Source organism: Sminthopsis crassicaudata, chromosome 2 (genome assembly GCF_048593235.1).
Source record: "Sminthopsis crassicaudata isolate SCR6 chromosome 2, ASM4859323v1, whole genome shotgun sequence".
In the NCBI taxonomy this organism is placed as follows: domain Eukaryota; kingdom Metazoa; phylum Chordata; class Mammalia; order Dasyuromorphia; family Dasyuridae; genus Sminthopsis; species Sminthopsis crassicaudata.
The window spans coordinates 605,785,295-605,812,164 of record NC_133618.1 but is presented as its reverse complement, the minus strand read 5'-3'; the positions used below and the strand labels follow the sequence as shown (position 1 = coordinate 605,812,164).

The 26,870-nt window shown below is 34.8% G+C and overlaps 1 protein-coding gene across 1 annotated transcript in view; it reads left to right on the top strand.

The window, feature by feature from the left end:
- CPEB3 (cytoplasmic polyadenylation element binding protein 3) overlaps positions 1–26,870 on the top strand; it is a 218,799-nt gene that overhangs the window by 91,895 nt on the left and 100,034 nt on the right. The window contains 1 exon segment of the mRNA XM_074295863.1: positions 12,412–12,468. Within this exon segment, the coding sequence (XP_074151964.1) occupies positions 12,412–12,468 (57 nt within the window).

Here is a 26,870-nt window from a genome sequence, read left to right as displayed (position 1 = left end):
GTTCTCCTCTACTTCTGAGCTAAAATCAGAAGTTATAGAATAGTTTCTTTTTTTTTTAATATAAAAATGTTTTTTCCAGTTTATTGCTTCCCTTCTAAGTTTGTCTGCATTAGTTTTTTTTTTTTAATAATTTATTTATTTATTTGCAAAGCATATGCATGGGTAATTTTTCCAATATTGACCTTGCAAAATCCAGAATATTTTCTTATCTGTATGCGGAGCATAAAAGCCTGCAACATCAACATTCAATTCTCTAAAGATCTTTAAAACCAGAAGAAGATATAACTGGTCTGGTTTTGGTTAAGTTTTCCAAGATAGGCACTCCATGACTTAGGCCAATTTCTAGCCCTGATTTATTTAAATATTTTGATAATTGGTTATGTGTATGTGTATGTATGTGTGTATGGGTAAATATATATATATATATATATATATATATATATATAGCACCTCCTTCATGATCAGTGGGAGCAGCTAAATTATATATATATATATATATATATATATATATATATATATATATATATATATATATATATATATATATATAGCACCTCCTTCATGATCAGTGGGAGCAGCTAAATAATTGTGAATCATAACAGGATCAAAGATTTTTCTAACTTAATTCAGACTTCTTAGCCCTTTCTGAGTTCTGAACCATGGGTCTTCTGCTGAAGTCATTAGAGCCCTTTTCGGAATAATATTTTTAATATATAAATTAAAGCATAGAGGATTACAAAGAAAACCAGAAGTTAGTGAAGATAATAATACAATTGTTCATAAAAGTTCAGAGGTGCCATGAAATTTATCCATGATCTATAAGTTTAAAACTCATGAATGAAAAGAAGAATCTATCTTTTACACACACATACCTCCCTCTTCTAGAGGTACCAAATCCATCTTCTTTAACCAGGCCCAAGAACAAGATTTGACTCTAAAAGTAAATGTTCTGATTTTTAAAAAGATCTCCCAAGGAGATTCTCTCTGTAATCTCTCTTTTGCAGAGAATCTCTTATGTTTAGTAGAAAGAACACAGTTATCAGGCTACATAGTAAAGAAGACAAGATTGAGGACATGTTCTGCAAGAAGTTGAAAGTTATCCCTCATCTCAGCCCTTTCCTCTCTAAATGCTAAATGCTAAGAAGATATTAAAGATGTAATCTGTCCACAGATGTATAATTTGCCTTAACAATGGCTGTTATTAAAACCATTTTCATTGTGCCATATCCAGGTTTCTTGGGCTGAGCTTTATAATAAATAGGTGCAGGTCTTGGCTCCTCTCTCCAAAATACTTGGCCCCTATTTGTAGGGCCCCACTTCTTTCCTTTCCACGGTAAATGAACCTGAGGTGTTCCAGTCTATAATTTCAGAAATAATTATCCTCGAGTATCATTGTGAATTGTACTGATATAGAAGGCATTAAAGGCAGTGTCAGGGGAAGATGTTAGGGGCCGTGTGTGTGTGTGTGTGTGTGTGTGTGTGTGTGTGTGTGTGTGTATGTGTGTGTTTGCATTTGCATGCATGTGGAGAATTGCTGTTGCCTGTGCTGTGATAATCCATTTTTGAATGAATAGTTGTCTTCATTTTGCAAGATTTTCTCTACTACTCTTGGCAAGATGAGTTCACTTCTCTTCAAATCTGCTCAACTGAGACATCTGGCTATTAATGTAATTTGACCAAATCAGGTTGTACCTCCTGGCTCCTCCTAATGTTCTACCTATGGCTACTGCTACCTGGAAGGAATGCAGATTGGTTTTAACATCAGAATAATTGGTCCCTTGCACCAACACTTTTTGTGGCTTGTACTTTTGTGGTACATTAGGGTAAAGAGTCTGCTTCTTGATTCCTATTTCCATCCTGAAAAATTTGAGAGCTGAGAGAGTACATGAAAATAATATGAGTAAGAGTTAACATTTACATAGTCTTTTAAAGGCACTTCACACATATTCCATTGATTGACATTTCTGTATCATCAGGAACAGTTTTAGATGTTTCCTAACTAAAAGCAGAGATCATGGATGGCATAAATCCATCATGGAGTGTGTGTGTGTGTGTGTGTGTGTGTGTGTGTGTGTGTGTGTGTGTGTGTGTGTGTGTATTAATAAGTTTTTTGTACTCCTTCACCCAGGAACTAGAGGCATTGTACTCTTAAGACATGGAAGGCTCATTCAATTAAAGCTGATTAAGCACCTTCTTTGTTTATGCCTATCATTTTTGGGGGAGGGTAGGAATCTAAAATATAGTAGACATAATATCAGCCCTCAGTGAACTTGTGATATAATGGGAAAATGATTCATCTCTTTCTCACTATTTCTGGAACTCAAATCTTGAGTGAAGCTTAATCTTTGGGTGTCTTCTTCTGGTGCTTCATGTATTATTTGTCCCCTGAGACATAAACACTTAATCTTGAGTTTTGGATTATGTGGTGTGTGATATTTTCTGTAGAATGGTATATCCTAAATTGAACCCCCCCCCATCCCCAACCAAGTTGCTCCAAAATTGTTCTGTCCAGTTCATCACTAATAGATATGTCCATAAAATTTTGAGATCTCAATTAAGAAAAGATAGTATAGAAAGAACTCTGGACTGGAGGCAGAAGACTAATTCTATTTCAAGTTGGCTGCTTATTTGAAGTGACTTTTACCTTCCTGGGTCTCAAAAGCCCTTCCACTTGTAATGTTATGATGTGGATCTTAATTTGGAGCTGACAGTTTCAAACTTCAAAGTTTTTCTTTGAAGACATTACCATATGTACTTCTTTGTGCTAATGTTACCACTAGCACAGAAAATTATCCATACTTAGAGAGGCAGTATTTAGAGAGAACATCTACTGCCTTGGTTATAAGGAAAACATGGGTTCAGGCTAAATGTAGAGTTGCATGGGATGGCCCTGGTCAACATCCCTGAACTCTTCAGTCCTCAAGAGACTCTCTTTGACTGTTTCAGTACATTTGTAGACTATCAGTAGAGCCAGGTACCTTAAAGAACTAGCTGTTTTTAAGACCACACTATTAGACCCTAAAAATTCTGTTGCTTTCCCAAGATTATTTTCCTAAATAGTATAAGGAATAAGGTAATAGAATTCAAAATATCAGCTTGATACAAAAAATTCTTCAAATATACTTCAAGTTAGAATAGTGGTAAATTCACAGTGACATCTCAAAGTAATCCTATATCCTATTTCATGATAGAAACATATATATTAAAAAAGAACTGTCTTTATCATATATATGTGTATATATATACACATATATATGATAAAGACAGTTCTTTTTTAATTTAAATTTTAAAATACAATGAAACAGACTGGGAGAGATTAAGGGAATAATGCTATGGATGCCACAAATAACAAGTTTTGGCAGCTGTTTTGCCCCAGTTTTGGGTTGCTGAAGGTGAGCTATAAAGGTGCAGGGCATTTGAGAGGCTTAAAAGTTTGTTATTTGTTATAAATTTTTGAAAGAATACAATGCATGGCTACTTTTATTCAGATTAATTTTCATTCTTAATAGGGACAAATTGTCCTGTTCATACAGAGATGGAAAAAAAAGGAGAAGGGAGAAGGGGAAGGGGGGATGAGAAAGCTAGGAAGAGGGGAGAGAAAGGGAGAGATGGTGGGAGGGAAGAGGGAAAAAAGAGAATTTCAAGAGTACACAGGACAAGGCAACCTTTTAAAAATTTTATAATTATAATTATTATTATTATTATTATTATTATTTTTTTTTTTTTGCTGAGGCAATTGGGGATAAGTGACTTGCCCAGTGTCACACAGCCAGGAAGTGTTAAGTATTTGAGGTCATATTTGAACTCGGGTCTTCCTGACTTCAGGGATGATGATCTATCCACTATACCAATTAGCTACCCCAAGGCAATGTATTTTTTTTTTTTTTAGAGTTGAAAGATTTTTTTTTTTATTCATTTTTCCAAATTATCCCCTCCCTCCCTCCACTCCCTCCCCCCGATGGCAGGTAATCCCATACATTTAAATGTGTTACAATATAACCTAGATACAATATATGTGTGTAAATACCATTTTCTTGTTGCACATTAATTATTAGCTTCCGAAGGTATAAGTAACCTGGGTAGATAGACAGTAGTGCTAACAATTTACATTCGCTTCCCAGTGTTCCTTCTCTGGGTGTAGTTATTTCTGTCCATCATTGATCAACTGGAAGTGAATTAGATCTTCTCTATGTTGAAGATTTCCACTTCCATCAGAATACATCCTCATACAGTATTGTTGTTGAAGTGTATAGTGATCTTCTGGTTCTGCTCATTTCACTCAGCAACAGTTGATTTAAGTCTCTCCAAGCCTCTCTGTATTCCTCCTGCTGGTCATTTCTTACAGAGCAATAATATTCCATAACCTTCATATATCACAATTTACCCAACCATTCTCCAATTGATGGACATCCATTCAACTTCCAGTTTCTAGCTACAACAAAAAGAGCTGCCACAAACATTTTGGCAGGCAATGTATTTTAGAGAAGGAAAATTATGAAGTAATAAAAATATCTAACTCAGCAAGTACTTAAAAAATACCTTGTATACAAGGCATTGTATTAAACATTTTATTGTTGTACAGTTGTTTTTCAGTCAGGTCTGGCTCTTCATGACCCCATTTGGAGTTTTCTTGGCAAATATACTAGAGTTGTTTGCCATTTTCTTCAGCTACTTTTACAGATGAGAAAACTGAAGCAGACAGGATTAAGTTTCCCAGGGTCACTCAGTTACTAAGTGCCTAAACCAGATTTAAACTCAGGAAGGTGAGTCTTCCTGATTCTAGATCTAGTACTCTCTCCACTGAGGGACCTAGCTGACTATACCAACACAGAGGTACAAAACAAACTGGAAAACCACTTCTTGTCCTTGAATAGTTCATATCTTGTTCAATTGTTCAAGGACAGAAATCTTGGTAAATAGAAGTCTCTGGTAAAGGAGGAGAGGAAAGCTAACCTTTTCTTCGCAGTTATAAGAAAATAACTACATGAGTGAGATAGGGCTTTGTGATTTGTGATGGCTGGAATGAAAGGGGGGTGAACAGAAATAACTCCTTTATTCCCATATCTTTATTCATGATGATACCCAATGATGGATCATCTGTAGAATCATAGAATTTGAGCTGCAAATCACCTCAGAAAACATCTCCAAGCCTCTCATTTTACAGATGTGTAAGATGAGTCCCAAATAGTATCCAGGGCTATATAGTTGAAACTTGAACCCATGTCTTCTGGCTTCAGTGTCATGTTTTTTCTCCTATCACCATGATGCTTTACAATTTTAAAAGTATTTCCACAGAGAGTTTATCATTTATGGATCAGGGCTGAAAACACCTTAGAGATATCACCCAAACCCTTCATTTTAAAAAAGAAAACCAGGGCTCATAGAACTGAACTTAGACTTACTCATTGTCAAGTGGCTGGTAAATTGGAGAGCTGGGGCTCAAACCCAGATCTTCTGGCTCCATCATCAATGCATTCTTTCACTATATCAAGTTGTTTGACTATTCTTTCATACTACTCAATGGCAAGGGGGAATCTTCTCCAAGTTACAAAGTCTTATTTTTTGACCTTGCCACTTAGGATTGGTAGTGATAAGGACTGAGAGAACTGGGTAAAATATATAACAAAGAATAGGGAATGACATGTTCCCTGCCCACATGTACCGGGCAAAGATAATGCCCTGAGGTCTCTGCCTTGCTTACCTTGAGGACTAATTGTCTATTTGTAGGCCAAAAATCTCTTATTATTGCAGGACCAAATATAAGCCATCCTTTCCTCATGCTGTTTACCCTTTTGACCTCTGTATCTAGCATGTCTCTAAACTGGGAGTTTAGAACAACAAAAACAAACTTAAGCCAGACAGAAAACAAAGCAAATAGTCCAGTATCCGTGGCCTTTACTGAATTCCACCACCTAACCTCAATGGGTAATTTTTTCTGTTTGAATTTTCTTTGTCTTTAGCTATTCTGACCAGAAAACCATGAAACTGAGATTATCAAAATGAAAGGAGCAGGTGTGAGTCAAGAAACAATACTAATAGATTTGTTTTTAGAATGTAATTTATGTACTAAAACACCCAGGGAAACATTAGCTGTTTTAGTAAGTTTACCCATTCAAAGTGCCTTTGTATATATTTGAACTAAAACTGGTTAAAATGAAAGCTAGAGATTGGGGGTAAGGAGCAAGAAACATCCTTTCATGGTTATACTTGTAGATCTCTTTATGCAGAAATTAAATATATTAAAAAGTATGCTATTTGGGAACTGGACTTGATCAGGCTGCTGATGGTGACAACATCTGGTTTGCTTTAAAGAGCCTCTGAAACCCCTTGGTCTTGTGCTTCTGTGAAAATTCACCCTTATGTTGGGTGTGCAATACAAATTGGTCCGTTTACTATTAGATTTGATCATGGGTTCTGCTGTGTTTTGTTTGTTCTCTGGCTCTTTGTCTCTCTGTTTCTCTGTCACTGTCTCTGTCTTTCTCTCACAACCCCACCCCCTTCTGTCCATGCCTAAAAGTCAAACACTGCTACAGATTCTGAGCTGGTAAAAAAGCTGTAGGCACTCCTAGAACATAATCTTGGGGAAGAATTTTGTTAGAAGCCAATCTACTTTTTTTTTTTTTTAATCTCACTGTCTTCAGTTTAGTCCACCTACTGCTTCTTTACCTGTTTTGATTTTAATTCCCCTAAATCAGTATACCAAATCTAAAAATAACCTTAGTCAATTGATGTCAGTGGCTATTTTGTATATTATTGTATCAGAAAAGTTACCATCTTTCAGTCAACATGATTTAAAAGTTTTTGGATCCATTCTTATAATATTTGAGAATAGAGAAACTGAACACTTCAGTTTTATGGTCACATTTAAACGGGAGACAATGAGGTATAGTCCGCAGTGATAGATATGGTTCACAGCCTACCTAGAGTCAGAGAATATGGTTTCATATCCTGACACTTGTTATCTGAATGATGCTGGGTAAGTGGTCCTCCTCCAGGTCTTTAGTTTCCTTTTTTATAAATGAAAGATTGCACTATATGCCCTTCTTTCTAGACACTAATGATCTCTCCTAAATGGATGATTTAGATAGATTTGCTATTCAGAGTCACCAGAGACAGTCTTTTCAGGAAAATGCATTGTATTAAGTCAGAGTGTGTGGAGGATTGTTTGGAAATTTCTTGTTTCCTTGAGGAGGCACCATGTTCATTTTTTATTTTAAGAAAAAATCCTACTTATCTGTAGATATTTTAGGGAAAGTAACTTTAGTATTTAGATCTTTGTGACCTAGAATGACATTTGAAGAATCAGCTCTTTCTATGGCCAACCTCATTAAATGGGTATCTTAGTACAAATTTAAAAAATATACTTGAATCTTCATAATTTTGACATCATGAATCTTGTGTAAACTTGTTCTTCTCAAACCTCCCAATTTTGGGTATAGTTGAGAAGTGGGGCACATTGTAGAATTTCCACAAGCTCATTTTACCAAGTGTTTTTTTTTTTTTTCTAGCTCTTGAAAGCTTATATTTTACAGTACATACACTTAGGAGATAGCTGACAGGAACAATTTAAAAATTGCAGACCAAGGGCAGGTGACAAAATGTCACACTAGCAACACCAAGCTGCATTAACCAAAATCACCAGATGTCACACACTTGATTCTATTTTTGCAGCTTATTAAACAGCAGCATTTGTTGGACAAAGGAGAAGGGGGAAAAGAAGCTGTCATATTGCAAAATTGTTTTCAGGTTATCTTTTTAGTGTGTTTATTTTCTATTAACATGCAAACTCTAATCATTATAGAATTTAAACTTGAGAATAATGAAACTGTAGACACAATTATTGGGTTTTTTAAAAAATCATTGGAGGATACATGGTTTGGATAGAGTTTTTTGGAAATATTTAAGAGAAAATTTTCCAAACACATGAAAATGGTAGATTCTGAGCTAATAGACATTATGGTAGTGTGGCTGAAAGACCACCAGTCAAGGAGATTTAGATTCTGGCCTTGGTTGTGACATTAATTATGTAGAAATGTTAGCCTCAGTACCCCACTTCTTGAACCTTGGAGATTAGAACCAGAATTACAGGATGACAGAGTTAAAGTTAAAAGGACTTCAGGTCATAAACCAGAGGTATCAAAATAAAATGTGTCTTTCTCCCTCTCTCTCCCTCCCTCTCCCTCCTCTTCCTCTATGTCCCTCTCCCTCCCTCTCCTTCCCTCCCTCCCTCTCCTGCTCTCTTCCTGCTGTCTGTGTGTGTCTCTCTTTCTCTCTTCCCTCTCTTCCCCCTCTCCTCCTTCTTTCCCTCTTTCCCTTTATCCCTCTTTCCCCTTTCCCCCCTTTTTCCCCTCTCTTCCTCTCTCTTCCCCTTCCTCTTTCTCTCCCTCCCCTTACATTACACAGAACACTACCTAATGCTCTTGGGTCACTACTCCTTTTTGCTCCCAAGGGCAGTGAAAGTTTTAAAGATGGTTAAAAAGAAGACAGGGTAGAACTGCTTTTGGGTGTTTCCAAAAACACTGGAACCAGGTTACATCCCTTGAAGCCCTAAGACAGGCAGTTAGGAAAATAAGAGAAAAAACTTTTAAAAATGATATAATTTGTAGGTTTCTGGAACTGAATACCTTGAAATGTAACATAAAGTGGGAAGGGCTTTTAAGGCAATGTAGTATAGATCTGCCGTGATCATGGCTTAGTATAGATTATCTCTCATTTCTGCTGGAACCATACTATTGAGCTAGATGGGATTTTGATTTATGATTACAATTGCAAGATTTAAGTTCTTTTGACAGATTAGTTTTGAGTCCTAGTGGCTGATGGAGAGAGGTTTCATTATAACTTAATAGGATGAAATGGGCAGACCAATGGCATAGAAGTAGAGACCTGGTATTATGGCTTCATTCTGCCACATACTTACTGCATCACATTGGAATAGTTTTTGGATTTTATTTTTCTCTTCTGCAAAGTGGGAAGTTAGGACCTGGCAGTTTTTTAGAGACCCCTTCCAGTTCTAACAATCTGAGATACTACATATGCCAAGTTTGCATTGAAATTATTAGAAAATAGGACTGCGGGATAGTTTAAAGTAAATCATGGAAACTATTGGGGTTCAGTGTAAATAACTCTGTACTTGAAAGCAGTTAGAAGGCTTGAGTTCAGTTTCAAGAACTGACCCTAAGCTAATAATACTTATTATTATTACTATGGGGAACTTGAATATAATCTTGGGCAAATCATACCCTCTCTGGACCTTAGTTTCCTCATCTATAAAAAGAAGACATTGGGGGCAGCTAGGTGGTGCAGTAGATAGAGCACCAGCCTTGAATTCAGGAGGACCAGAGTTCAAATTTGGTCTCAGACACTTAACACTTCCTAGCTGTGTGACCCTGGGCAAATCACTTAACCCCAGCCTCAGAAAAAGGGGAAAAAAAAAAGAAGACATTAGACTAAATGATACCTAAGTTCTCTTCCAGCTCTAAATCCAATAACATACTAATTTTCCTATTAACATTGCATTAATAAGCCTAAATGAACTCTTGATTATCTGAACCAGTAATGGGAGGGAGGAACATTAATGTGGGTTATTTAAAACTGTGTAACTGTTCGTACCCCATTGCCAGAAAACTTGTGGAAATTCATGGAAGGCCATGGGACGTCTCTCCATGATATATTTTCATATATTGTGAAACAGGGCTATGACCGCTTTTGTTGGAGGTGTCCATGACTTCCTTTTATTTAAAAATGACTTGAGAGGGATGAAAAACAAAACAAAACATATGAATTGAACATTAATATTTTGAAAATAGGGTAACAATTCTTTAACAGGAAGATATTTTCCCTTTATTCTTAGGATTTTATATGGAATATCTCACTTTTAGTACTTACTAATCATTTTTTATGTAGAAGTATTTTAAAATACTTTCCTCTATGCTTCAGAAATATCATTTTTTGTCCAAATCAATATTATATGCTTCCTTAGAAATGCAATAATGATTTTTTAAGCAGTACTATCTTTCTTTTTGGTGTTTTTTTCCTTCTTCCAGTGAAAACTTAAGTCAAAATTGAAGGTAGAGAAATCTAAACATTGTTGAGTAAAATACTGTTTATTTTTATGGTCTCCTCTTATCCAGTCCTCTAATGCTTTTATGAAAACAATTTGTGAGATCTGGAGACCTGGCTTCTAATTCTATCTCTAACCAATTCTATGACTAAGGCATGTCACTCCATTCTCTGAGCCTTCGTTCCATTATATGTTAAATGAGGTAATTGGTATTTATGTCCCTTTCCTAATCTAATTCATGAAATCTTTGAATGGACTAGGGAAATGAGAAGATGATTATAAGGAGACTGTAAGTATGAAAACTAAGAGAAATAAGAAAGCCCTTCTGTATTTTAGGGGGATGGGGGTCTTTCCTTTTACACAAAGAAATTGCTACCTTCTAGTTTTGACTTAAAACCTGACTTAAAGGCTTGAGTAGGAAATCCACAAATTAGAATGGAATTGTTCTTTTATCACTTCAAAATTCTCCCTTTTTAAAACCCACCAGTAAGATTCAGAAAGGGTCTAATTAATGCATGATGGTTTTTTTATTGTTTATTTTTGTTGTTGTTTCTAAATAGGATTGTTGAGCTATTGCATAATGTTTCACCAACTGCTGTGACCTTGTCTAAGAAAATGACAGTTTATTCTAAATTGAGATAATAACCTCTTTCTCTCTCTCTTCCCTCCTTTCTCTCTCTTCCTTCCTTTCTCTCTTTTTCCCCCTCCTCTTTCCCCCCTCCTCTCTTCCCTTATTCTCTCTCCCCCCAATCTCTCTTCACCCTTTTCTCTCTTCCTCCCCATTTCTCTCTTCCTTCCTCTTTCTCTTTCTCTCCCCCCTCCTCCCATCCCCTTTCTGTGTGTCCCTTTTGGGTAAGAGGGCATATGTCCAATTTTCTGGGTCCAGGACTGAGGCATTTTTGTCTCATTCTTCTCTCAAGTTTCCAAAGAAGTTTTAAAATGAATGCTCCCTAATATCTTAGTAATTGTTAATGCTCCTTTTATTGCTGTGTGGTATATTTTTCTTCTGAAGGAAAAAAAAAACATTTAAGTGCTTACTATATACCAAACATGATATGAAGGCCTGGGGGAGTCTAAATAGAAAAAGCAAGACTATTCTCAAGGAGTTCACACTGTACACGAGAGATATAATACATAAGAGCTTGCTTTGGAGGTTAGTGGGAAGATAAAATACTATTTGGAGAATTTTATGACCAACCTCCAAGGTCATTGGAGATTACCTGGCAAACCCAAGAGTAAAAATCAGAAATTTTAGCTAAAAGCACTGTTTCCAGGAAACATATTTTATGAATCTTTTAAGCAGAATTGCTAAGTGTCTAGCTTCTGCTGTTTTATTAATTCAGAAGTGATTGTTCCAGCATTCTAGGAAGTTGTCAGCCAAGACCACATAGCAGTTCTGAGTACTTTAATTTAAGAGTCAGAATGGTTATGTAGTTAGAATAGAATAGTAGATTGAATCATAGTAACTAAGAGCTAGGCCCTCTTCAACTACTGACCAGCTGTGTTCCTTTGGGCATCTGGCATACTTTCCTTGGGATTTAGCTTCCTTAGAGCCCTTTTCATTTGAGGGGATTGGGCAAGATACTATCTTTCAACTCTGAAAATTTATGATTGATTGATTGAAGCTACCTATGGCTTTATATGGCCTAGAAGATGGCAGACTGACCTGAATAGGTCCTGGGCCAAAAATTCAGTGTTTCGGACAACTTTTGAATACTATTGCTGATTAGGTGAATCTTTGTATCTGTGTAGGTAAGGGAGTTCCTTTATTTTTCAAGCCACAGATATCTTACTCTCTTTCTAATTTCCAGTCCCCTATAATATACCAGTTGAGTACATTACACTGCCTTTCTCCCTATCTCTATTTTTATAATATGCTAAATTATTGTGAGACTCTTGCCTTTTCTGTTCCCTGTTCCCTATGTATCAAAGTACATAACTTTTGTGTGTCAATTTATTACTTGTACCAAAAGGTCAAGGTTAAATATAGAATAAAAACTTTAGAGTTGCATTTATAATTCTGGTATACTAATACATGTTAGGGTCTGCGAAATTCTCAGAGGTTTATGACAGAAGTCTCTGGCTTAATTTTAGAATTGGGGCATGGTTCTGAGACTTGCATATGCATATTTTTATGATTTTATTTTTAAAGCCTCTGTAATGGTTGTTTCCTCTAACAGATTTAAGATGTAAAACCATCTGCTTTTTTTTTTTTTTTTTTTTTTTTTTTTCCTGTTTTAGCTTCTTGGGAATGATCTTGTCTTGTAATAGTTGTGACTCTATTAAGTTGAACACTTAGGGTTTTTTTTTTCTTTCCACTCACCAACATTTATTTATTTATTTGTTTTTAGGACGCATGGGAATAAATTTCCATCACCCAGGAACAGATAACATTATGGCACTTAACAGTAAGTGTTTGTCTGACATAATCTCTAAAAATAGAAGTTGTCTGAGTATGTTTTCTAGTTTTACAGTTGATTCATTGTAATTCAAAGTCTTCCAGCAAATAAATGGTGTTAACTGTAGTTCTGTAAATTTTGGATATAAGGTAGAATACTAATGTGATAAAACGCTAAACATATTTTGAGAATTGCTATTTGGATATGAATTGGACGAGATGGCTGCCAAAGTCTCTCTTAACTTTTCAAATTGTGTGATGATTTAATTGGCATCAAATCTGAAGATAACTATCTACAGGAAAAGAAAATGAGTATCTCTACTCCTGAAGTAGAGTAATATTAAGTGAATCCTATTTTTCTATGTCCAACTAACTGTCTATATCAGACTTAATACATATCACTCATTTCCATGTACTCTGTGGTTCAGATATATGAACTGCTCTACCATGACTTCCATGGGATTTTCCGTGTCCTATCTATGTTCCTTCGTGGGGCTTTCTTCTGTACCTGGAATGTCATTATCACTTTTTAGAATTCTTGCTATCCTTCAAAGTTCAAATCAAAGGGCACCTCCTCCATGAAGTCTGTCTTGATTTCTTTCTTCTCCCAGCTACTAGGGCCTCTCCCACCCCAAATTAACCTTTTATTTATTCTGTATACTCTACTGAGACATAATTTTTTGAGGAGATTATGATTATTTAATATTTATTTATTATTATTTATGATTTCACTTGAATCATTTTTGCATTTTGTTGTTCAGTCATTTTGGTTGAATTTGACTCTTTGTGAACCCAATTGAATTTTTCTTCTACAGGGGCAAAGACTTTGAAGTAGTTAGTGATTTCCTTCTCCAGATCATTTTACAGATGTGGTAATGGAGGCCAGCAGGGTTAAATAACTTGTCCAGAGTCACACAGCTAGTGAGTAACTGAGGCCAGATTTGAATTTAGGTCTTTGGGCTTCAGGTCTAGCATTCTATCCACCTACTACACATCTAGTTACTCCTTAATAATGACATCTCCAGAACTTCACTCAAGATAGTCTCTTCAATACTGATTGGTCGATTGTCAATCAAATAAGTATTGACTATTTTAGGCTTAGTTTTTGACTTCTGTGAAATCATTACAATCTGGTTTTCCTTACCTATTCAGATTCAAAGACTTTTTGTTCAGCTCACTCAGAAGTGACCTTACTCTGGATAAGCAATAAAGATTACCCTAGTGCAGAAGGAAATAACTTAAAAAGCAATGTTATTTATTTATTTATTTTGCTGAGGCAATTGGGGTTAAGTGACTTGCCTAGGATCACAAAGCTAGGAAGTATTAAGTATCTGAGACCAGATTTGAACTTAGGTCCTCCTGACTTCAGGGCACTTCTATCCACTGCACCAAGCAATGTCATTTTTAATTGACAATGACAAATATATGGGATGTCACAAAAGTCTTAGTGCAGTTTTGCATCTGTTAAAGCTTTAAATTTCACTAAGACTTTTGGGACACCTTGTATCTCTCAGCTTATTGCCCTTCCCCCCCCCTGTTTTCTTCTAGCAATATAGATAATAGAAATTGCTTAACTGAATGTTTAATGGTTTTTCTAAGCCATTTTGAGCATTTCTTGGGCACTTTAATATGAGTGGAAGGAAGTTTAAAAAAACAATAGTGATTTGAGAATTGGCTAATCGTGTTTAAAATCTTATTTGTGTTAATAACTTAGCAGTATGATCTTGTGTAAACTACCTCACCTTTTAGTTTTCTTATCTACAAAATGAAGTACCTGAATTTATTTTGAAGTTCTGGGAGCTCACCCATAATTTATAACGACAACCATGAATATCATATATGTGTCCATTGAAAACTCAGCATTTGTTATTCAGGTCTATTGTAATGAGCATTACTATGGAGAAAAAAAAAGTTGACTAGAAACCACTTCCTTTACTTGCTGAGCAGATTGCCAAGGCAAGCAAGTAGACCCTGCTTTGAACCAGGAAACCTAGACAATAGAATGATGTTTGTACTCTTATTCAGAGAAGCCTATAGTCATGTAGTTCAGAGGTGTCAAATGCAAGCCATGATCCAGACTAAAATGTTGCTCCTATCCAATTTCAATGTGTTGATATAGTAATAAAAAAAGAAGTCTATAAATATGTGTGGTCTTCTAAGTCATTAGGCAGCCCACAGGGATCCTTACGAACAGCTTAGTGGTCCCCATTTCTTTTTCAGCTTGACCACTTCTATGGTAGTTCTTCATCTTCTCAGAGCATACTGGTTTTTTGGACAGATTTTTGCATTATTCTCAATGCTAGTAAATGCTTTTATGGCTGTAAGTTCACAAATGTAACATAGTGAAAATGATTTTTATCTTTAAAGCCCTCAAGATAAAACTATTTCCCCATGAAATCTAGCAGACCTTCAATTTCTACAGCAGGAAATTAGTGAGTTTGTTTTTTTTTTAACTTTGTTTTCCTTAATTGAGAATAAGAAAAAGATGAGATCTGAGAACTATACAACTCCCAAAACAGAAATCTAAGCACTTCATATAAAAAAATTTTGGTAGCTTTGCCCATTTTCTCCTTTTTGTATCTAAATGTATGTTGCTGTTTTTAAAACAGAATGAATCAGTAGGTTAAATATGTGCTTCACAGAGTTTTTGTAAATAGTAACTCTCGTGTAATAATAGAAACATTATTATTTGTTATTGTTATTAGCTTACATGAAGTCTCCAAAGGGATTTCTCAAGCTTTTGTTTATTTGAAGGCTTCTGCTTTTAAGCATAGAACAAAAGGACTTAGAGTTTTCTTGACCCTAATGGCTTTCACTACCACCTTTGACTTCTGCCTCTGGAAAATTGCCAATTACTTGAGTGTTGATTAACAAAACTTTAAAAATGTAATCAGCTGTCTCTTGAACTAAAGTTGTAAAGAAGGAAAGGAAATTATTTGCATCTTCAAGGTGAAGCTAAAATTAGATCATTTTACTAGTCATAGGATCATAGAGCTGGAAATGACCTCAGAAAGACAAATAGTCTACTTCCTCTGATTTTACAGATGAGGAAACTGAGACCCAAAGAGGTTAAATGTCTTGCCCCAAAGTCACATTAGAAGTAGGCGGCAGAGTCCATGATCCAAATTTCACCCAACTGTTCTGAGGACTAGTTAATCAATGTAATAAAAAAAAAATTTAAGACCAAGTTAATTTTTACTTGTCAGAATTTTTACTTAGAACCAATACATTTATTAGTCACATTTCTCTTTTAGCCAACAAAATTACATTACTTTGATAAATCTTTCTAACAAGATCCATGTTTTTCTTTAGCGGTAAGAATATAGCACATTTAGGATACAAGGATGTGTGTTCCTCATTAAATGAGTCTTATGTCTTTAGATATTATGACTTTAAAACGTTTGATTTATTTGTGTGATTTTTGAGGTATGCCAATAAGGGAAATTTGAGCGAATAAATATCTTCTTTTCAAGTTGACAAAAAAGAAGGTTTAAATGAAATAACTATGTCATTTCATTCTCCAAACTTAAGGGACTCCTTCCTTTTTGTCTTTCTTTCTTCCCCTTCCCCCCAAAATTTAAAACATAGCTTAATCTTAAATCTGAGAAGCTAAGTGGCACAATAGATAAAATGCTGAGCCCAGAGGCAGGAAGGCTTATCTTCCTGAATCCAAATGTGGCCTCAGACCCTTTCTAGTTGTGTGCCCCTGGTCAAGTCACTTAATCCTGTTTACCTCAGATTCCTCATTTGTAAAATGAGCTGCAAAAGGAAATGGCAAACCTTTCTAGAAGCTTTGCAAAGAAATCTCCAAATGGGATCACAACTGGAAACAACTGAATGACAAATCTTAAATGACTTCTATCTTAGTCTATTCCTGTTCCTGCTGCTGGGAGTAGCTTCCTGTAATGCTAAATTTTTTTTTTAAAGCCAATTATTGTTTAAATATCTTTTAAAAAGGAAAGCACAGAGCCATTAGAGTTGAGCAACAACAACAATAATAATATATTAATCTAGGTGATCTCTGGCCTCCTTTCTTCTGCTATCTAGTTGGATTCTAGACTTCAGAGCTTAATAGCTGGGAGCTTTGACAAGACAGAGAAAGATGAGTATTCCAGACAAAAACCTATCAAAAATTTTCCAATTGGATTTTTATCATCTAACCTCCTCCTAAGTTCAAAGCATGGAACCCCACTGGGTGGCAAAGAGTGTAGTTATTTGGAATGGTGTATTGTTATTTCTTTTACAAGGTATTCATATTTATTGAAAGAACATATAAAAAATTCTGTGCTTTGCTTGTCCAAATTTCATAGAGGCAGATCAAATCCTAAGTGACTGTCATCAAGAAGAATTTATTAAACTGCTAAATCATACATAAAAGACTTTACCTCTACTCTACTCAAGATTTGAGCTTCAAATAATACCATATTTATGTAGCTCTTTAGAGTTTACAAAGCACTTCCCTCACAAGAACCAGAAGTGAGTGGTCTCTCTCTTTTTTTTACAGATGAGGAAACTGAGGCTCAGAGAAATGACCTGACTAAGGTCATATCCACTCAGAGGAGGTGTGGGAGGTGTGAACTTTTAAATGTAACTCTGATGCAATCATAAAAAGCATAAAAATATCTAAATAAGAATTATTTGAGGCAATCATAAAAAGCATAAAAATACCTAAATAAGAATTATTTATCTTGTCTCTGTTACAGGATAAGTGTTAGAAATGAGATTCTCTAGAGTTCCAAGTTTGGCCAGAAAATGGTTGAATCAAGCTTGTTGCTTGACTTCTGATTTTCATGGGAATGGCACTCTATGTGCTGTTTGGGTGAAGATCCCAAAATAAGAAAGGAAAGACCAGGTCATAAGATATTGCTATAGAAGGAATGGATGTGTATTTAGATAACATACATGTGCAAAAGAAAAGATGCGGGAGAGGAGCAGAACTGTGATGTAATTGGTATGGGCACCCTTCTGAAAGAAAAAACTGCTAATGTACAGTTATTCTGCAATTTACAGTCTTAAGTAATTACGATGACATTGAGATTTTCAAGGTCATAAAGTCAACCAGAAGTCACATTACTATATTCCAAGTAATATGTAAAGTGCTAGGGACGAAAAGACAAAAATGGAGCCATTCCTGACCCCAGGAGCTTATATTCTTTTCACATCTTATTTTCTTTATTTTTTTAATTAACAAGCATTTCCTTTTTCTCTTTCCTCTTTCCAACTTAAAAGGAAAAAGAAAACCCTCATAAAATATTCAGTCAAGTCAAAGAGATTTCCACATTATCTCATTCTGTATCCTGAGTCCATCCTCCTTCTATCAGGAGATGGGTAGCATGGATGATCACCAAGCCTCTTGGATTGGCCCTTGCATTGAGCAGAAATTTTAAGTGTTTTAAGGTTCTTTGTCTTTATGTTGTTGTATATAGATTTTCATCATTGTTCTGTTTGCTTTATTTCAAATAGGTTCATTCATATCTCCCTAGGTTTGTCTGCACTAATAGGTTATCTAGTTATATATAGCACAATAATATTCTACTAGTTCACGTCATAGTTTGTCTAGCCATTCTCTAAATCATATCCTTCCCCCAGTTTCCAGTTCTTTGCCATTAAAAATTGTTATGATTATTTTATACATATGGCTTCAAGGGAGCATATATCCTAAGAAGGAGGGCAATATGAACATAATGCATATAAGGTAATTTTGAGAGGGGGAGCAGGCACTAGCAATTGGGGGAATTAGTATATGTCAGAGGGAAGACATGAATCCAGTTCATCTTGACTTCAAAAATGCTCTATTGGTCCCTTATACCAAATTATCTAGATTATTCTATGAAATATATATATATATGTACATATATATATACACACACACATATATATGTATATATATTTAATAACAGTTTTTTATTTTCAAAACACATGCATAGATAGTTTTCAACATTCACCCTTGCAAAACTTTATGTTCCAGATTTTTCTCCTTCTTTTCCCCACCCTCTCCCTTAGACAGCAAGTTATCCAATATATGTTAAAACATGTGCAATTCTTCTATACACATTTCTACAATTATGTTGCACAAGAAAAATCAGATCAAAAAGAAAGAAAATTGAAAGAAAATAAAGAAAGCAAACAACAACAAAGATGGTGAAAATTCTATGTTGTGATCTGCATTCAGTCCCCTCTCTAGGTGCAGATGGCTCTCTTCATCACAAGTTCATTGGAATTGGCCTGAATCATCTCATTGTTAAGAGCCGGTTCCATCACAGTTGATCACATACATAATCTTGTTGCTGTGTACAATGTTCTCTTGGTTTTGCTCATTTCCCTTAGCATCCAGTCATGTAAGTCTCTCCAGGTTTTGTATGAAATCATATCATCCTCCTGATCATTTCTTATAGAACATCTAATATTTTGTAACATTTGCATACCATAACTTAGTCAGCTATTGCTCAACTGATGGGCATCCACAGAGTTTCTAGTTTCTTGCCATTACAAAAAGAGCTGCTACAAACATTTTTTCATGTGTGGCTCTTTTTCCCTTTTTTAATGATCTTTTTGGGATTCAGATCCAGTAGAGACACTGTTGGATCAAAGAATATGCAGTTTTATAGCCCATTGGACATAGTTCCAAATTGCTCTCCAGAATGCTTAGATCAGTTCACATCTCCACCAATAATGTATTAGTGTACTAGTTTTCCCACATTCCTTCCAATATTTATCTTTATCTTTTCCTGTCATAGCCAATCTGAGAGATGTGTAGTGGTACTTCAGAGCTGTCTTAATTTGCATTTCTGCAATCAATAGTGATTTAGAGCATTTTTTTGGTATGACTATATATGACTTTAATTTCTTTGACAATTGTTCGTATCCTTTTTTATCATTTATCATTTGAAGAATGGCTTGCATATTTGTAAATATGAGTCAGTTCTCTATATATTTTAGAAATGAAGCTTTTATCAGAATCCTTGGATATAAAACATTTTCCCCAATTTTCTGCTTCCCTTCTAATCTTGGCTGCATTGGTTTTGTTTATACAAAACATTTTTAATTTAATATAATGAAAGTTGACCATTTTGTACTTCATAGTGTTCTTTAGTTCTTTGTCCATAAATTCCTTTCTTCTCTGAGATCTGAGACATAGATCCCTTGTTCTCTTAGTTTTCTTATAGTATCATCTTTTATGTCTAAATCATGAAACCATTTTTATCTTATCTTGAAATACAATGTTAGGTGTTGGTCAGTGCCTAATTCCTACCATATTATTTTCTAATTTTCCCTGCAATTTTTTGTCAAATAGTGAGTTATTATCCAGAAGCTGGAGTCTTTGAGTTTATCAAACACTACATTACTGTAGTTATTGACTATTGTGTATTGTGAACCTAACCTCTTCCACTGATCAGCTACTCTATTTCTTAGCCAGTACCAAATGGTTTTGATGATTGCTGTTTTATAATATAGTTTTAGGTCTGGCATATCTAGGCCATCTTCATTTGCATTTTTTCATTAATTTCCTTGAAATTCTTGGCCTTTTGTCTTCCAGATGAATTTTATTATTTTTCTATCTTTGTAAGTAATTTCTTGGCAGTTTAATTGGACCGAATAAGCAGGTTAATTTAGGTAAACTTGTCGTTTTTATTCTATGTAATATTTTGTTTTCTTTTAAAATTTATTTTATACTTTACTACCAAATAAAATGAGCATTTCCATTTGTAAAATAGAAAAGAAAAAAGATTATTTATGAAATTGTTAATTCCTGTTATGTACAACTTGCTTTTTATTTTAAGTTTACAATAACTTAACTAACATGCATATGTAAACCATTGCTCATTACTATACTTCTGAAAAAGCTAGAACTATTAACTCAATATTGAACAGTTTTTGTTTCTCTCTCTTTCCCCTGAATTTTTTTGCTTTTGAAAAGTGAACATGAGAATCTAGTAAAATTCCATTTGATTGAAAATCTGGATGATTAGAATAGAGACTATACTTAAATTTAACTCTTCATTTTTAGTAAATGAATTTGTTAAGCAAATTGATGGTATAAAAAGTTGTATGGGAAACTGTTTAGATTCTTTGAGAATAAACTTTTTAAATACCCCCAAACACATTAGAAAATACCACTAGACTCCCATTGTTGCTAGTATCCTGACTGCAATTTCTTCAAAGCCTTTATAGTCTAGGTCCCTACAGACCTTTAACTAACATCTTATTAACCTAGTTTTAGCTCTGGTTGATATTTGGAAGTAATTAAACTCCATTTCCTTTAAAAAATTCTATAATTAAGATTTTTCCCTGATTCAGCATGACCTCACCAATTAGTCCAAATTACAAAATTTTATTGTAGGGAAAACCCTAAATAGAAAATTGTTTCTTAATTACAGCTGCAGTTGCATTTGGGCTGTTGCTTGGATGTCTTGCTTCTCCATTTTTCCTTTTAATTTTCTTAAAAACTTTTCCCCCTTTAATTTTCATCATTCTTGTCTACTAATTAATGACAGAGAGGTTCTAGTAGTGTGCTTGCTGTTGATGAATGATACTGAGCTTATCATGTATAGCCTTGGAATTCTCTCATTAAGATGCATGACCAATCAAGAGATAAGCCTTGTAATATATAAGAAAAAACAAGGAAATGAAAAATGCATTTTTCATGACATGTTATTGTATAGTCAACCTGTTCAGTTAGCTCCTCAATGCTTGTACAGGCATTGTAAACAGTGACTTGAGACTAGAATTCTGTAGGAGAAAGAAATTAAATCAAAACTCTTTCTTCAAGGGCATGGAGATCTAAATGATCCCAAGGTGTATTCTCTACTGTAAAAGTCATCTTTTTTTAAGTTAAGTATTCTTGCATGAGAGTGTGGTATAGAGATTTGGGTCTCAGTGTTAGGAATAATTATGTTCAGTCCTTCCAGTTGACTGTATGACTTTTAACAAGTCACTTCTGAAGATCTTTTTTTTCCCCTTGCTCCCCCAGGTAACTCACTAAGACTTAAATTAGTAAGTTTTGTATTTAGAGGGAGTTTCCTCACTGTGAGTGCCCCCAAACCAGTCAGAAAACCAGCTTCTATCCCCTTTATCCCAACCAAATTCTCCCAGTCATTCTGTATGGCTGTGACTCATGAAACACCCACACCCTCAATTTGCAGGTGACTCAGAGGACAAAGATTAAGCAGGCTTGTAGCTTATTAGCTTGTACCCAACAATGACTTGCAGGAGAAAAGTGATGTATCAAGGACTTTAATGACCAGAAATGGAGGTGGGTCAATCGCGTACTATGGATGAAGGATAATAGCCTCAGTTTTGGACTTGTAACTGTAAAATATTAAAAGATTAAAAGGAAGGCTTCTATTACATTAAGTGGTTCCTGTATGGAGGATTCATAGAAAGAATATAGGCTATAGAATGGTACAAGAGAGAGTGTATCTGTACTGGGTTGTTATCTGTACTGGTTGATAAATGGAGAGTGGAGGGAGGGACAGTATTAACTAAAGTGAAATCACAGATTTATGGAGAGTTAAATCCATCTTATTCTCATAGAAAGTGTTGGCAAGCTAAAGCTGGTTAGCTAAGAATTGCTTTTAGGTAATTGTTCATTTGTTGTGCAAGTTAGTCATTGCCATCTTTCCTATTGCCACTGCTTACTACCTTGACATAAGAATTGATTATTAGTATACCTTTTCTCCTCAGAGTGTCATAAGGAAAGGGATTATAATTGTGATTTGCTTCATTCAGTGATATAAGTAGTCTTCCCATGTACATATATATATATATATATATCTGATTTGCGAATGACCTAAATTACCTGACTCCCAAATGATACCCAGGAAATCACAGTAGCCGCAGCTGCTGCTGTTATCATCTTAAAGAACTGAGAGATAAACGTATATATGTACAAACACACAAACACACATATATACATATTTGACCCTTCCCACTTAAAGGACTCTGTGGGAAGCTACCAGAGGCTTTCCTTCTTAAGTAGAACACTTGTTTCACATATAACTGGGATACTGCTCATCATTGGTCCTCTTCCAATATGCTGAGACCTTCCTCTCCACTTTTCATAGTTATTCTCCAAAGCTGAAGAATATTTGTTTTAACAAGAAAAACTGTTGACCTGACCTCATTATATAAACATACTGTGTTTCATCTTGGCTTTTTGCTATTCCTAATCATTTTTTTTTGGTTTACACTCACAATCAAATTTTCACATTGGCTATATTGGCTATATCTTATATAAATACATACATATACACACATATGTATGTATGTCTCAATCTGCTTTATGAGTCCTTCACTTCTCTGTCAAGAAATGGGTTGCTTGTCTCATTATGTTAATAGTAATAAATGACATATATATATAGCACTATGTGCCAGTTACTGTGCTAAGCACTTTTTAAATATTCTCATTTGATCCTCACAACAACCCTGTGAGGTAGATGCTATTATTATCATCTCCATTTTCCAGATGAGGAAATTGAGACAAAGCTGAAATCACTTGCTCAAGGACTTAGTGCTGAGCAAGTATCTGAAGCTAGATTTGAACACATATCTTCCCAACTACAGACCCCACTCTCTAGCCATTGTGCCATCCATTACTCAACAATTTTGACCCCACTCTTTGTTAACTTTGTCAACTTAGAATTTCTAGCATGGTAGGGAGGAGGAGGGGAATTGGAGATCTCTCATTGGAACTCAGTGACCTCATTTGTAGAGCTGACCCTGTCCAGCTCGGTTATCTATTATCCTAGAGTCATCATAGGTTGTTTTAGAATTATTTTTTCCTCTCACTTTATAAAGAATTGAGATATTTTGATATGAATTTCCTAATGTTCATTGCAATGTATTAGTTATCTCATCTTTATTCTCAAACATATATTTTTAACCTTTTGAATATCTGAAATGAGTGGTAGTAACACAGTGATCTCCAGTCTTTTTCTTTTTTTTTTGATTGTAATTTATATTAATGTAAATTTATAAGTAAATATACACACATGGGGGAAGTGTACTTGGATCATCTAGGTGGTATAGTACATAGAATACCTGGCCTGAAGTCAGAAAGACTATTCTTTCAGAGTTCATATCTGGCATGTGATTTTGGATAAGTCCCTTAGCCTAGTTTGCCTCAGCTTCCTCATCTGTAAAATAAAGCTGGAGAAGGAAATGGTAAACCATTTCAATATTTTTGCCAAGGAAACCCCAGATGGGGTCTCCAAGAGTTGAATACCACAGCAGTGACAAAAGGGGAGTGTATAAATAAGTTTAATAATAATGGCATTATTATTAAACATCTTTACCTCACTATTTAATAACTATATTTAGTATTTAACAATTTAAACATCTTACTTAATAATAATAATAATTTTATTATTTAAATATCTTTAAGTGTACTCTCCTATGTGGACTTATTTACTTATAAATTAAATGAACTATTGTCCTAATTATGTATAATAAAATTTAGATAAAAAATTTTAAAAGAATGATTTAGAGATGAAATAATAGAGCATTTGGATCTAGAATTATTGGAGAGGGAGTCTCTTTGAATAGGTGAGGTAACAAATCAAAACTGTGCTTTGGAAAAATCCTTTTGGCAACTGTATGGAGGACTGGAGAAAGAAAAAAAAAACTGAGGTAGGAAAACAAATTGGTCTATAATGATACTTTTTTAAAATGATAAACATTTATAATGTTCTTTAAGGCTTGCAAAGCATTTTACATGTATCATCTTATTTGGTCCTAATAACCCTATGAGGTAGATGAGATGCTATCATCTTCATTTTGCAGATGGAGAAACTGAGATTGAGAGAAATTAAGTGACTTACCCAAGATCACCCAGACAGTAAATGTCTGAGGTGGGATTCAAGATCAGATCTTCCTGACACTGAGTCAAGGCTATTGATAAAATCTAGGAGATAGCCAATAGAGGCTCAAACCAGTGCTTGTGAACAGAAAGAAGGATAGAGTTATAAGAAATGTGGATGGAGAAATAACAAGACTTGGACATTGTTTGGCTTTGTGAGGTGGGAAGAAAAAAAATGAAGTGCAAATGACCTCAAAGATCCAAATCTGGGTAACTAAAAAGACTCTGGTGCCCTCAGCAGTAGTAAGGAAGTTCAGAAGAGGGCTGAATTTTGGGGAGAGCTCCAGAATGCAGACTGCAACCCATGCATACCTGTGTATTGACTCTCTCACTTCAAAAGAAAAGAGGCAGGGTTCTTAGTCATATGACACTATCCAGGTAACCTAGTCTACCTTCTGATAAATAATTCCTATAGTCTAGGAGAAGAAAAGGGGTGGTGGGTATCCTGGTGAATGGTTATGGGGGATGTTTCCAATGGCATCTGCATAGCTTTTTCTATTGTAGTTTATAGCTTATTCTAGATTATAATATGAACTAGAAGCCACAGCTTGACTCAGAAGGGCACAATTGAAAACCTTGAATTATAGAAAAAAAGGTTGGGGGAGGAATGTATCATGAAATTAAAGTAGGTATGATTATGTTGGAAATAAACGCTATACTTGACTCTCCAGAAAAGATGGAACTTAATACCTTTTTCTCAGATACCCTTCAGGGTCAAGATATGGGTTCTAGATGGTAAGCTGGTCTTACAGTCAGGAATATCTGGTTTCTGAATTATATCTCTTGAGTCCTATTGGTTGTATGACCAGTCAACTCTCTTAAGACTACAACTCACAATCTGTGCAAGTATCAATCTGCATTGGTAAAAGTAGTTTCCTACACCAAATTATATCATAGGTCTTGTTAAAAAATATTTGGAAATCTATTCCTTTACAACCTCCCCCTTTAAAGTATTTTCAGTCTTAATCATTTTAAAAAATGTTCAGGTTTCCTCATTTTCTTTCTTGTGGCTTGATATAATTACCAGCTCATAGTTGTATCATCTATTTTCTTGTTTTTCTCTGACATGTTCTTACTACTTTTACTATTTATCTTCTTTGTCATATCTTTGTGTCAATTTTATCAGCCTAACAATAAGTATTTCTTCCAAGTGTATGCCAGTATATCCTCTTCTTGCAAACATCATCAAATCAGCTTTTCTTAGTACTTTTTCACCAATTCCTTCTAGAAACCCTTTTGATAATATAACTTCTTGGTTTTTCTCTTATGCTAATAAGAAACTTCTTTTTTATTTGTTCCTCCTATTCTTTATGTCACTTAACTGGGCATGGCTCCCAAGATGTCATTGCTTGTTTAATTTTTGAATAAACCTATCTATTCTTGTGGTTTTAGCTTAATAGCTTTTATTCTAGCATCTCAAGATCTAACTCCTTTCTCACCTTTCCTGATTATAATGTCCGGGCTAGCTCCCTGGAGGATCTCAGGATCAGTCAGAGTCAGGATCAATTAAAATTCTTGGTCTTTAGGGGCAGTAGTGAAGAAGGCAGGCAAGTTGCCACGCCGGCTTGCTAAAGATGTATACTGGATTCTGGAGTCTGGAGTCTCCAGTCTCTCTCCTCCTTATCCTGTAGCCAAGTAACTCTGACCCCTCTCCCTCAGCCCTCCAATACTTGCCTATGATTACCTCACCACCAAACATTCAGCAAGCATGAATGGTGGGGAGAGCCATCACATCATCATCTCATCTAAATATATGTAGATGGAGCCATTATCTCACATCAATAGGTAATTAGCCTTAAGTGCTCTGTTGTTTGATTCAAGTATACCTTTTCAGAGTTTCAGCACCCTACACCTGATTCCTTGTCTTCCCCATCCTCTGCTATTAGCCTTATCTTTTTTTTTTTACATTGTATCACTTTGAATGTCTGTTATATTTAATTTGTTCCTTTTTAGTGTTTATGAGTACTTATCATATCCTTTATATAGGATATAAATGTCTTGAGAACAAGGATTGTTTTATTTATTTATTTTTGGTGCCTCCAGTACTCAGCATAGTGCTTGACATGATGTTGTAAGAATTTAATCTAAGACTTTCAGATGATCAGACAGTATTTTCTCTTCAAATTCCTCTCTGACCTACCTCAAATTGAAGATATCTAAAACTGAAATCTTGGTTTTCCTTTTCAGTTCATCTATTTACTTACCTTATAGGGGGATCAAACATACTACTGTTCTTTTGGCCTAATGGTGATTCCTTAAAAATTTATCCCTTAAAAATCAGACTTTTTTTTTAAAAATCCCTTATAATCAAATTATTTGTAAATATATGCCATGTTGAAATTTCAATGTATCAAAACTCCTCTAAGGTTTACCTTCTTCCTCTTTATACTACTACTTTACTGACTTCAGTTAACTTAAGCAAGCAGATAGTATAATTTTATTTATTATTTATTTTAATTAATTTTTATTTAATTATCTTTTACTTCTTATTATTTATTTATTTATTAGCTTCTCATTCATTATTTATATAATTATTTTTTATTATTTAATTTATT